The 12,832-nt window shown below is 44.5% G+C and overlaps 1 protein-coding gene across 1 annotated transcript in view; it reads left to right on the forward strand.

The window, feature by feature from the left end:
- Positions 1 to 12,832, forward strand: part of pik3c2b (phosphatidylinositol-4-phosphate 3-kinase, catalytic subunit type 2 beta) — a 242,649-nt gene that overhangs the window by 116,418 nt on the left and 113,399 nt on the right. The window contains 1 exon segment of the mRNA XM_084316485.1: positions 2,700 to 2,842. Coding sequence (XP_084172611.1) covers positions 2,700 to 2,842 — 143 coding nt within the window.

A 12,832-nucleotide genomic window follows, 5' to 3' on the forward strand; every position in this document is an offset into this window, starting at 1 on the left:
TAGGTATTCTAAAGTGTTATCCAGATTGTTATTTGTGCACAACCTGTCACCAGAGCACTCTTCCCCTGGAGAGGGAGAACTTCTCTGTACTCGGAGTTGCATGTGTGATTTCAGTAATAGGAACCTCTCATTGTCCGAAATGTGGTAGCTTGACACCTTTTAGCTTCAGCTACACAGAAAGCTGAGTAGGTATCGACATGTCTTGACAGAATATAAACTGCCGACTTGGAATTCCTGGAAAATATCAATAGATGCTTGTTGCAATTTGCATATCTATAGATCCTTGCATCTCAATGAGGGTAAAGCTGTAGAGATGCTGCTAAGCCATTTTCAGCAGTTTATTGAACAGTTCTTATACAACTTGGTATACATATTTATACAATATAGAACTCTTTAAGGGTTTAAAATACATTTGGAGGGGGTCCTTAATAATGTACAGAGGCATATCTAAACATAGATGAAGGCAAAAGCACATGTGCTCTCACTCTTTCTCTCTTTCACTCTTTCTCTCTCTTCTCGCTCTCTCCCTCCCTCTCTCGCTCTATTTCACTCTTTCTCTCTCTCTCTTCTCTCTCTCCCTCTCTATCTCTATCCCTCTCTCTCTCTCCCTTTTTCTCTCTCACACCCATACACACAGGTTTCGTTCCGAGTGTTTAAGTAGGTCAAATGGATCTTTGCTCTGCCAGAACTCACCCTCCATATTGCTGTATTACACACACACACACACACACACACACACACACACACACACACACACACACACACACACACACACACACACACACACACACACACACACACACACACACAGTTCCATCTCTTGTTGTGGTGTAGGCTGGTCCTTCCTGCATTGCCAGCCTAGAGTGGCACTGCCAACCGGCCTGCAGTCTGTGGGCCTTTGTCTCTGTGCACTGGCCTTGGTCTGATTGCTGTGTGTGTGTGTGTGTGTGTGTGTGTGTGTGTGTGTGTGTGTGTGTGTGTGTGTGTGTGTGTGTGTGTGTGTGTGTGTGTGTGTGTGTGTGTGTGTGTGTGTGTGTGTGTGTGTGTGTGTGTGTGTGTGTGTGTGTGTGTGTGTGTGTGTGTGTGTGTGTGTGTGTGTGTGTGTGTGTGTGTGTGTGTGTGTGTGTGTGTGTGTGTGTGTGTGTGTGTGTGTGTGTGTGTGTGGCTTGTTTCCTCATTACCAACTTAATTTCAGGCTCTGCTTTGTATGGAGGGAAGGGGTGTGTACACACACACACACACACACGCACACGCACACACACACACACACCTCAGGACACATCTGGGGCACTGTCCACATCTGTCCCTCATTAACCCACATATAACCTTTCTCACTCTCTCTCTCTCTCTTCTCTCTCTCTCTCTCTCTCTCTCTCTCTCTCTCTCTCTCTCTCTCTCTCTCTCTCTCTCTCTCTCTCTCTCTCTCTCTCTCTCTCTCTCTCTCTCTCTCTCTCTCTCTCTCTCTCTCTCTCTCTCTCTCTCTCTCTCTCTCTCTCACTCTATATGTCTCTCTCTCACTCTATATGTCTCTCTCTCTCATCTGTGTGTCTCTCTCTCTCTGTGCCCCTCTCTCTCTCTCTCTATTCCTTCTTTGGCGTTTCAGCTGTTTTCCCCTCTCGTTCTCTGTTCAGCATGGGTCTCTTTCAGATCTCTTAATACACTGTGTGTGTGTGTGTGGGTGTGTTTGTGTGTGTGTGTTTAGGGACACAGCTTTTCCAGTAGCGGATAAAGAACTGAAACCAAAAACCCAATTGATGAAAAGCTGATTTGCGAGTTAGTGGCTAAGATTAGGCTTAGTAGGTTAATACTAACTACTACTAAGGTTAATAGTATTAATAGGGTTAATACTAGATTTAATAAAATGACAAGTTAATAGTGTAATTCTATTTATTTGTTATTGTAGCCTAGAAAAAGACCAAACCCTGTTAAAACAAGTCACAGAGCCATACTGTTTTCTTTGATTGATTGATTGAAAACTTTATTGCAGACTTTATTTATAACAGATTGCAGAATGGGTACAATACAGTACAGCTCAATACTAACAACTGCTAAGAGGATGAAGAACAGAAAAATACTTTTGTCTTGTTTACATCAGGGTCCCCCATCCCTTATCCCTCTCCTGTAACATAATCACGCCCAAACAAGTCACAGAGGTGTACTGTTTGTTTTGGTCAGTATAATTCATCATGTTAAAACCATCATGTTTTAGCCTGGAAATCAAAACTCCTAGATGTAGAAACCCTGACTGGCTCTGGTCCAAATCAACGTTGATTACAAACGGCACAGAACAAGCTTATCAGAGTGGTTCTGAAACCACCTAATCTCTCATCCCCTGAATCTTTGCAACACTAGCCCTATTTCTTACTCACCAATGTTGACTCTGCACAATCCATCATACTAGCTCCGGCTAATAGTTAGCCACAAACCAATGCAAAGTCAATGGGGTCGAGCTCCTGTCTGTCCAAGCTGACTGAGGCTCAGTGAAATGTACTTTGTGTGACACTGTGGAGGACGTTACAGAGAGTCTCGGTCACTCTGTCCTCTGAAATTGCCAGGCTTGAACTTTGAAAGTGTATCTTTTTACACGAAAGTTCTGGCTCTGGGGTTGTGTGTCTGCTAAATGCCTAGAATGTAAAAAAAAAAAAAAAAAAAACGATGCTCTTGACAAACTAACTCCTTTTAATGTTTGTGTCCTCTAGGTGGATTTCCCCACGTCCGCGTTCGAGGTTCGCTTCAGTACGCCGGCGCCCGCGGAGTTCTGTCCCCAGTACGAGTTCTCCAGGCTGGACACCGTCAGCCAGATCCAGCTACAGGACGTCCTGCACAAGAAGTCCCTGTTCTGGTGAGACCCATAGACAAACAAACAGAATCAATGGATATAACAACATACAACATAACGTACATTATGTAGCTTTTCCCCTGTGGTCGATTACTACTTCATTTAGGTTTTCTGATGAGACCATGTTGCCTGGTCTCTCTCTCTCTCTGTGTGTGTGTGTGTGTGTGTGTGTGTGTGTGTGTGTGTGTGTGTGTGTGTGTGTGTGTGTGTGTGTGTGTGTGTGTGTGTGTGTGTGTGTGTGTGTGTGTGTGTGTGTGTGTGTGTGTGTGTGTGTGTGTGTGTGTGTGTGTGTGTGTGGGGGGGTGTGGGGGGGTGGGGTGTGGGTGTGTGGGTGCATGTGAGGCACAAGTTGTGTGCTTTGAGTGGTCAGAAGACTAGAATTTTAATATATAATATTGAATTCTAATATCAATAGCAGCTCAGGTGCCCTGACATCAGCAGTGGAAGACATAGATAGTCAGAAAAACACACAGACAGTGTTTGGTGGATTCTAGTCGTGACAAACTTCCCATAGGCACTGGTGTATCATAGATAAGCAGGTAGACACAGAGATCCTGCTGGTGTAGACTAGAGGCAGGATGAAGGGGTTAACGGATGATGTCAGCGCGGCAGCAGCAGCTGGTCACCAAACCATCCCTGGATGAAATTATCCCACCCCTCCTCTATTCTCCTCTCCTCCTTTTTTTCCCCTCCACCCATCCCCCTCTCCCCTCTCCCCCTTTGTCCCATGGATGTGTGTTGATGGGGGGGGGGAGGGTGTGTTGGGGTTTGTGATCACATCCAGCGTCACGAGGGTCACGTTGTACACATCATGTAACTCATGACTGATCAGATAGACCGTGTGTGTGTGTGTGTGTGTGTGTGTGTGTGTGTGTGTGTGTGTGTGTGTGTGTGTGTGTGTGTGTGTGTGTGTGTGTGTGTGTGTGTGTGTGTGTGTGTGTGTGTGTGTGTGTGTGTGTGTGTGTGTGTGTGTGTGTGTGTGTGTGTGTGTGTGTGTGTGTGTGTGTGTGTGTGTGTGTGTGTGTGTCTTTTTAATCAAGGAGAAAGACATTTGAAAAGGTCACTGGTTGGAAAGTGGAACATATAGGTCGCTGTCCTGTTATACAGGCTGTGAGCGTATAGGTCGCTGTGCTGTTATACAGGCTGTGAGCGTATAGGTCGCTGTGCTGTTATACAGGCTGTGAAGCTGATGTTAGGAGCAGCGTATAGTTTCCCATTATCTCAGCACCCTGGGGGCCAGTATCAGATACTTTGTGGTGTCGTGCCAACACGCTTTAAGTTGTACCCAAACGGTACTGAGCCATAGACAAAATACAATGGAAAAGCAAGCCATACTGTGCTGGCAGGGGCACACTAGTACAGTGAAAAACTCTGTGGGAAAAATCATTTTATTCTAGTGTTATAAATGGTTCCATAACAGTCCAAGGCAAATGGCTAACGCTGTCACTCTTTACCAGTTTGACTGTGTGTGTGTGTGTGTGTGTGTGTGTGTGTGTGTGTGTGTGTGTGTGTGTGTGTGTGTGTGTGTGTGTGTGTGTGTGTGTGTGTGTGTGTGTGTGTGTGTGTGTGTGTGTGTGTGTGTGTGTGTGTGTGTGTGTGTGTGTGCCTGTGTGTCTGTGTGCCTGTGTGTCTGTGTGTGCATGTCTGGTTATCTCATTACACCTGCTCTCAAGAGAACATTGTCAACAGAAGGAATGGTAAACTTATAAATTATCGTGTGTGTGTGTGTTTTATGTGCACGTGGGCCTAGTTTGTATTTTGCCTGAGATAATCACAGGACATGTTTATCTTGGAGCCGTGTTTGTGTGTTTGTGTGTTTTTATGTTGAGACTGTTTTGAAGATGACAGACTTTGTTTACAGTGTGTGTCTCAGAAGCTGCACATTGTTTGATTTCTTTGCCAGTTTTTTAATCTTATTTTTGTCCTTCTGTTTGACTTTCCTCCTTTTACCAGGAAACTTTCTTAGGAGGCCATCTTTGACATTCTTGCTTTGATACAAAAATCAAGGCCTTTTTTTTTTTTTTTACAATTCTTTACCATTACTGAAATAAGTTATTTTCGACAATACACAGAAGGTTAACCCTTTCACTGCCACACCACAGCCGGTTAACCCTTTCACTGCCACGCGACCGTCGGTAGTGTGATAGTAAAGGGTTAACCTTCTGTGACCTTCTGTGACCACATGTGACAAGATTCCATGCGAACATCTGAAGTGTATTTTATCTTCCCACAATAGAGAAAATTATCCAGAAAGGTTGCTCTATTGTGCCTTAATACTGTGTCTTCCTCAGATACTGTATTACATCACAAGGACAAAACCTCTCGGAAAACAAGTGGCGCATAAGATGTTAGTCTATTACATTTTAGTCAAAGTGGCGACTTTCTTCAGTTGATGTGGTGTTTTAGACACATTTTCAGATACACTGGAAGCCAATGGCTGCGGTGAATCAGCAGAAAGCAAGATGAAGGTCAAAGGTCACCAGTCTCGTATGTTTCCATCCACCCCGAGAAGGTCAGAGGACCTCGTCCATTGAAAACAAGTGTGTCCCTACCAATGTGTCGTCCAATGGCAACAATGCCTCAGCCAATGGCAACAAGTGTGTCTCTACCAATGTCTCAGCCAATGGCAACAAGTGTGTCCCTACCAATGTGTCGTCCAATGGCAACGGAGTCCTCATAGAGATGGTTTTCTGTGTGCACTGTGTCTGCTACAGTAGTTAGAGATGCTGTGTGTGTGTGTGTGCGTGTGCGTGTGTGTGTGTAGGCCTAGTTTTTGTCTGAGATAAGCACAGGACATGTTTATCTTGGAGCCGTGTGTGTGTATGCGTAAATGTGTGTGTAGCTGCTGGTGGAGTCGTCAGGGACCTGCCTGCTGTCTCCACCACAGTGTGTTTACAGTGTTTACCGTAGTGCTGATGCTGCAGTCAGCAACTTGTAGCTTCACAGCTGGTCGTCGTCTCGTCTCGGCTTTTTGACTAAAGACGTCCATGTCTCTATTAGCTGCCGGTCAAGTCTAGGATAGATATGAAAGTTCTTCCTCACAACAAGGCATTACAGGGTGTTGCTGTTGTCCCTGGTTTGTTTGGTTTGTTTCATGTAATTTCAAACCTTTATTTAAACTCAAAAGGTAAATGGTGCATTTATATAGCACTTTTTATCCAAAGCGCTTTTTACAACTTATGCCTCACATTCACCTGTTCACTCACACATTCACACACTGACAGCGGAGGCAACCATGCAAGGTGCCAACCTGCAATTAGGGGTTGGTTAAGCGTCTTGCTCAAGGACACTTCGACACACTGCCCGGGAGGGGAGAATCTCAAGCTTTAAAGGAAAACTCCAACATTTTGGGAAATTAGCTTATTTAACATCTTCCCTGGAGTTAGACAAGAAGATACATACCTTTTTTGTCTCTCTGCATGCATTGGGCTTAGGGAACGCCTGGACCGTTAGCCTAGCTTAGCTTCATCACTGGAAGTGGGGCAGACATCTAGCCTAGTTCACTACAGTCAGGAAATATACTCCAAATACAATCAAAATACAACTCCCAAACGTTCCTGTAAACATGTTGTGACCTGTGTATTTACCACGTCTCCCAGTCACACAAGTCACACGAGTCTCCCAGTCACACAAGTCACACGAGTCTCCCAGTCACACAAGTCTCCCAGTCACACAAGTCACACAAGTCTCCCAGTCACACAAGTCTCCCAGACACAAGTCACACAAGTCTCCCAGTCACACAAGTCTCCCAGTCACACAAGTCTCCAAGTCGCACAAGTCACACGAGTCTCCCAGTCACACAAGTCTCCAAGTCTCCAAGTCACACAAGTCACACGAGTCTCCCAGTCACATGAGTTTCCCAGTCACACAAGTCTCCCAGTCACACAAGTCACACAAGTCTCCCAGTCACACAAGTCTCCAAGTCACACAAGTCACACGAGTCTCCCAGTCACACAAGTCTCCAAGTCACACAAGTCACACGAGTCTCCCAGTCACACAAGTCTCCCAGTCACACAAGTCACACAAGTCTCCCAGTCACACAAGTCTCCAAGTCACACAAGTCACACGAGTCTCCCAGTCACACAAGTCTCCAAGTCACACAAGTCACACGAGTCTCCCAGACACATAAGTCTCCAAGTCACATGAGTCTCCCAGTCACACAAGTCACACAAGTCTCCCAGTCACACAAGTGACTTGGAGACTCGTGTGACTGGGAGACTTGTGTGTCTGGGAGATTTGTGTGACTGGGAGACTCGTGTGACTTGTGTGACTGGGAGACTTGTGTGACTGGGAGACTCATGTGACTTGTGTGACTGGGAGACTTGTGTGACTGGGAGACTCATGTGACTTGTGTGACTGGGAGACGTGGTAAATACACAGGTCACAACATGTTTACAGGAACGTTTGGGAGTTGTATTTCGACTGTATTTGGAGTATATTTTCTGACTGTAGTGAACTAGGCTAGATGTCTGCCCCACTTCCAGTGATGAAGCTAAGCTAGGCTAACGGTCCAGGCATTCCCTAAGCCCAATGCATGCAGAGAGACGAAAAAGGTATGCATCTTCTTGTCTATCTCCAGGGAAGATGTTAAATAAGCTAATTTCCCAAAATGTTGGAGTTTTCCTGGTTGGAGCTCATTACATGAGCTAGAGGGGCATCATAGCAAAATGCAGATTTACCCTGCTACGCTACGCTATGCTGTAGCTACATATCACAGCCAGGCAAAGGAACATGAGAGTGAGATGAACAACTTGAGATCCCTCAGGCAGTGGTACGTCATGCAATTTCACTTGCTCAGACACGTTCTATAGATGTGTTTCTTGTTTATAAACATACTATGTTCGAGCCAATCGGCAATTACTACTAACTGAATCACGTGACTAAGTGTCCCCCTACCTGCGCGAGCTGCTGCGCTAAAAAAGTACAACAGGGCTCTATGGAGAAACCATGACACTCTCCTGACTAAAAGTTGTTTCAAACGAAAACTTCTGGATATCAAGTGTGAGTCTTTCACCTTTTACATATCTAGCTTTGGCATGGATTGCTTGTTTAGATCGCTTGCATGGCTAACAAATGCAAATATATTGTAGTCTGTCCCGTTGTTCTGACCAGGATCACGGTCCTTCTTGCCCCCTTGATGCGCATGCACACTGAGTCTGACGTGGACCAGAAACACGTCTACATCACCTAAACATCAAATCTGGGTCATTTATATGTCAAACACTCATCTCGATGTTGTTTAAATGTAACCTGGCGCGGCGGTCGGTGTCACGAGATAACACAAGCGTCCATCTAGGCAGGCTTCAAGTTATGCCACACAGTGGTTCGGACCAATCGGCGTCCTTAGAGCAGCTATGGGGGCGTGGTTTAGATCCAATCACCGGTCACGTGTTTCTCACATTCCTACTCCCACACAGTGGACGACTTCCCAGATGGTTCCGTATAATAGACTGTTGTCCAACTTGTCAAAACATCAAAGGAGGGTCTGTCTGCTTTGCGGGGGCTGACATTAGTTATTTTCCCTCAAGTCGTGTTGGATTCCACCGGTGGAACAATGGGACCAGGCCTTGGAAGGGGCGCATGCGGCCTCAATTAGTGCCCGACAGCCCTGTTCAATTTAAGGTTCTGCATCCCTTGTGTTTTTCCAAAGCCAAAACTCTTCTAAAAATGTTCCCAAATGTAGATCCCACATGTGACGGATGCAGTGCCTCTCTCTCTGGCATCTCTTAAGTAGACTCGTCTTGGCACCGTCCTCCTAACCTGTCTGTTCCATGTCTCGGAAATGGAAACGCAGCCAGATCCTATGATCTGCTATTTTTGGCATAAGAGGGGAAAATAATGAGAATCTTTCTGGAACTAAACTAACATCACAGAGCCGCTGCCTGGCCTGTCGGCTCCTCTGGCCAGGGCCTCTTGGTCCTCTCTAGATCCACACACCACTGCCCCCCGGTGGTGTCAAACGCAAACTTACCAAAGAGGGCTGCAATGAAAAATACATAATAACTTGATGCATTTTTCATTTCACTAGTTTAATTGGTCATTTTGTTTATTTATTCAGTTTGCTCAATAACAGAAGTGTAAATGCACTTGTGTTCATTAGGTGCCTCAATGAATACAAGGAGGGCTGTTTAAAAGGTGGGTAATGACTGAGGCTTAATATATGGATAATTGGTTTATTATAGATTTTCTTTACAGATTTAAATGCCATATATTAGGATTAATTACTCACCCACAAGAGTTTGTAAGATTAGCAATTCTAGGCTAAACTGGTCCTGGACTATTGGAGAACGCCGCTGAATCCTGCAACCAGCTCCTACTGGTCTCAGACCAGCTGTCGCTCATCTTAAGTAGGTTGTAAAACGTCTCATTTTCCTCACTTGTTATAGGCTGTTAAAGTGAAGTGCTTTTGTAAAGTGTGTATTTGTTCTGGTGCATTAGGGAAAGGTTTTCACTAGTGAACGGTGCTCTGTAGGTAAAGAAGGTTTACTACCCAGATTCGGCTCAAACAAGGGACTAAACACGTTTAGCAATTATGCCACATCAATGTGGAACGCCCTACCCAAAGCTGTAAAGGAATGTGAATCACTACCCACTTTCAAAAACACTCTCAAAAAACACCTACGGGAGACTGCAATTCGAAACTGGCCCCTGTAAATGTCCTAACGCAACCCCCTCCAATGTACAGTAAATGACCAAGTATGGTCTTGTCAATATTCCAATGTACAGTTTTGTTTGTACAGTTGTACAGTGTCCCCCCCCCACCCCTCCTACCCAACCTCCCCCCCCCCCCACTCCTACCCAACCCCCTCCCCCCCCCCAACCACCTCCAATGTACAGTCCCCCCTCCCCCCACCTACCCAATCCAATGTACAGTTTCTACGTCAAATGTATATACTCTTTTTTCTGGACTCTTTTTTGTATCACAAACAGTACTGTATTTGCAAATCTGGTATGTCATAAATGTATAGATGTAGCAGTACTGTCTATCTGTATGTCATGTATGTCATATATGTTACGATGAATTGAAAATGGGGGACCCTGATGTAAACAAGACGAAAGTCTTTCTCTGGTCTGCATCCCCTTAACAATTGTATGTATTGAGCTGTACTGTACTGTACCCATTCTGCAATCTGTTAATAAAGTTTTCAATCAATCAATCAATCAATCAATCAATCAATCAATCAATCAATCAAACTTACTTAAACACAAAGCTTACATTCACTGTTGCTTTTCTGTTCACACTCACTCCCCCTTTCTCTCTCTCTTTCTCTCTTTCTTTCTCTTTCTCACTTTCTTTCTCGTTCACTCTCTCTTCTCTTTCTCCTCTCTCTCTCCTTTTCCCTCTTTTTCTCCCCTCTCACTTTATTCCTAGTTCACTCTTCTCTCTCTCTTCTCTTTATCTCTATCTCTACAGTATGTCACTTTCTCTTTATCTCTCTTTCTCTCTCTCTCTCTCCCTCCCTCTCCTTCTCTATCTCTCGCTCTCTCTCTCTCTCTCTCATCTCAACCCACGTTCCTCTCACTCTCTCTCTCTCCTCACTAAATCCTATTTTATTATTATATTTTATACCTAATTTTTTCCCCTCTTTCTCTATCTCTATCTCTCGCTCTCTCTCTCTCTCTCTCTCTCTCATCTCAACCCACGTTCCTTTCTCTCTCTCTCTCTCTCTCTATCTCTCGCTCTCTCTCTCTCTCTCTCATCTCAACCCACGTTCCTTTCTCTCTCTCTCTCTCTCCTCTCTCTCTCTCTCTCTCTCTCTCTCTCTCTCTCTCTCTCTCTCTCTCCTCACTAAATCATATTTTAAGTGCTTTATTAGATTTCACGGTGGGTAAAGCGTGCAACAGTTGAACAAATAGGAACTTGAGTATCAAGTACGTTGGCGTGTTTCGACCGCTCTTTATCTACATCTTGATATGAGGCGGCGGGCTGCGTTTAGTGTTGCAGTTTTATTGCCCGCGGTCTGTCCTAGAACGTAGCCTCAACGTGCGCCATAATGATTCTGCCAAAATGAGGGAGGTGGGTCCCTGCCTGCATGGTTCACCACGGCTCGGTTTACCACAGCACGGTTATTAAACTAACGTCGAGCTTCACACCGGCTCTTTATGGGGGCGGCAGCGGCTCAGGAGGGAAAGCAGTCCTCTGGAAATCTGAAGGTTTCCAGTTCAATTCCAGCTCCCCCTCGATTCCATGATGAAGCGTCCTTGAGCTAGACACTTAACCCCTAACTGGTTTTGAGCTGGTTTTGGCTGTGTGTGTGTGTGTGTGTGTGTGTGTGTGTGTGTGTGTGTGTGTGTGTGTGTGTGTGTGTGTGTGTGTGTGTGTGTGTGTGTGTGTGTGTGTGTGTGTGTGTGTGTGTGTGTGTGTGTGTGTGTGTGTGTGTGTGTGTGTGTGTGTGTGTGTGTGTGTGTGTGTGTGTGTGTGTGTGTGTGTGTGTGTGTGTGTGTGTGTGTGTGTGGGCGTGTCTATAGGTACTTGCGAGGACATACTATGCTCCGCCAACCTTCATTGTGAGGTCAAATCCACTTGCGAGGACTTTTTCCTGGTCCCCAGAAATAATATACTTTAGATGACTTTAAAATGATCTTTAAGTCCCTAATATACATTTTTTAGACTAGGTCCTCACACTGGTATAATTGTTGATTTCACCCGACTCTACAGCATTCCTACAGGACACACTCGAGTACTGCAGGGGGAAATATGCGTTTGGCGCAGATGTGTGTGAGGACCTTTGGAGACTATTTTTGATTGGTTGGTCTGAGAGGGGATTGTTTTGATTGGCTGCTCGTGACCTGTCACTCATCTGCTAGCTACGTGACCTCACGTGGTCTGAGAGGGGATTTTTTTATTGGCTGCTCATGACCTAACGTGCATTCTGGGTAGTGTAGTACAATACTATCATATAATAATTCTACTATTATACAACGAGGGCGCCTATAGCACTGCTATCTTATGCAATGACACTATTGCATAGATTATGCAAAGTAATGTTTGGCTGAACATCATAATCAAAATCGTAAAGGAGAATGAACGCTAGCTAGCAGGCTATAGATATCTATGACTATGAGCTAAAACGCTAGCTAGCAGGCTAGCAAGCTAAAAGTGACCTCACGTGGTCTGAGAGGGGATTTTTTTATTGGCTGCTCATGACCTAACGTGCATTCTGGGTAGTGTAGTACAGTACTAGCATATAATAATTATACTATTATACAACGAGGGCGCCTATAGCACTGCTATTTTATGCAATGACACTATTGCATAGATTATGCAAAGTAATGTTTGGCTGAACATCATAATCAAAATCGTAAAGGAGAATGAATGCTAGCTAGCAGGCTAGCAAGCTAAAACGCTAGCTAGCAGGCTAGCAGCAGCTGGGCAATCCAAAAGGAGAATGAATTAATGAAAACTTTATTAACAGATTGCAGAATGGGTACAATACAGTACGGCTCAATACACACAATTGTTAATGGGATGCAGACCAGAGAAAGACATTTGTCTTGTTTACAATAGTCATAATTAACAGTTTGTTATTCATTTAGATAATTATAAGATAAGATATTCCTTTATTGATCCCCTTGAGGAAATTCAGGCATCATAGCAGCATGGGGAGGGGGGAGTTTGGTTGATTGATTGAACATTTTATTAACAGATTGCAGAATGGGTACAATACAGTACAGCTCAATACACACAATTGTTAAGGGGATGCAGACCAGAGAAAGACTTTGTCTTGTTTACAATAGTCACAATTAACAGTTTGTTATTAATTTAGATAATTATAAGATAAGATATTCCTTTATTGATCCCCTTGAGGAAATTCAGGCATCATAGCAGCATGGGGGAGGGGGGAGTTTGGTTGATTGATTGAACATTTTATTAACAGATTGCAGAATGGGTACAATACAGTACAGCTCAATACACACAATTGTTAAGGGGATGCAGACCAGAGAAAGACTTTCGTCTTGTTTACATCAGGGTCCCCCATTTTCAATTCATCA

The sequence above is a fragment of the Notolepis coatsorum genome (assembly GCF_963971535.1).
Source record: "Notolepis coatsorum genome assembly, chromosome: 6".
Taxonomy (NCBI): domain Eukaryota; kingdom Metazoa; phylum Chordata; class Actinopteri; order Aulopiformes; family Paralepididae; genus Notolepis; species Notolepis coatsorum.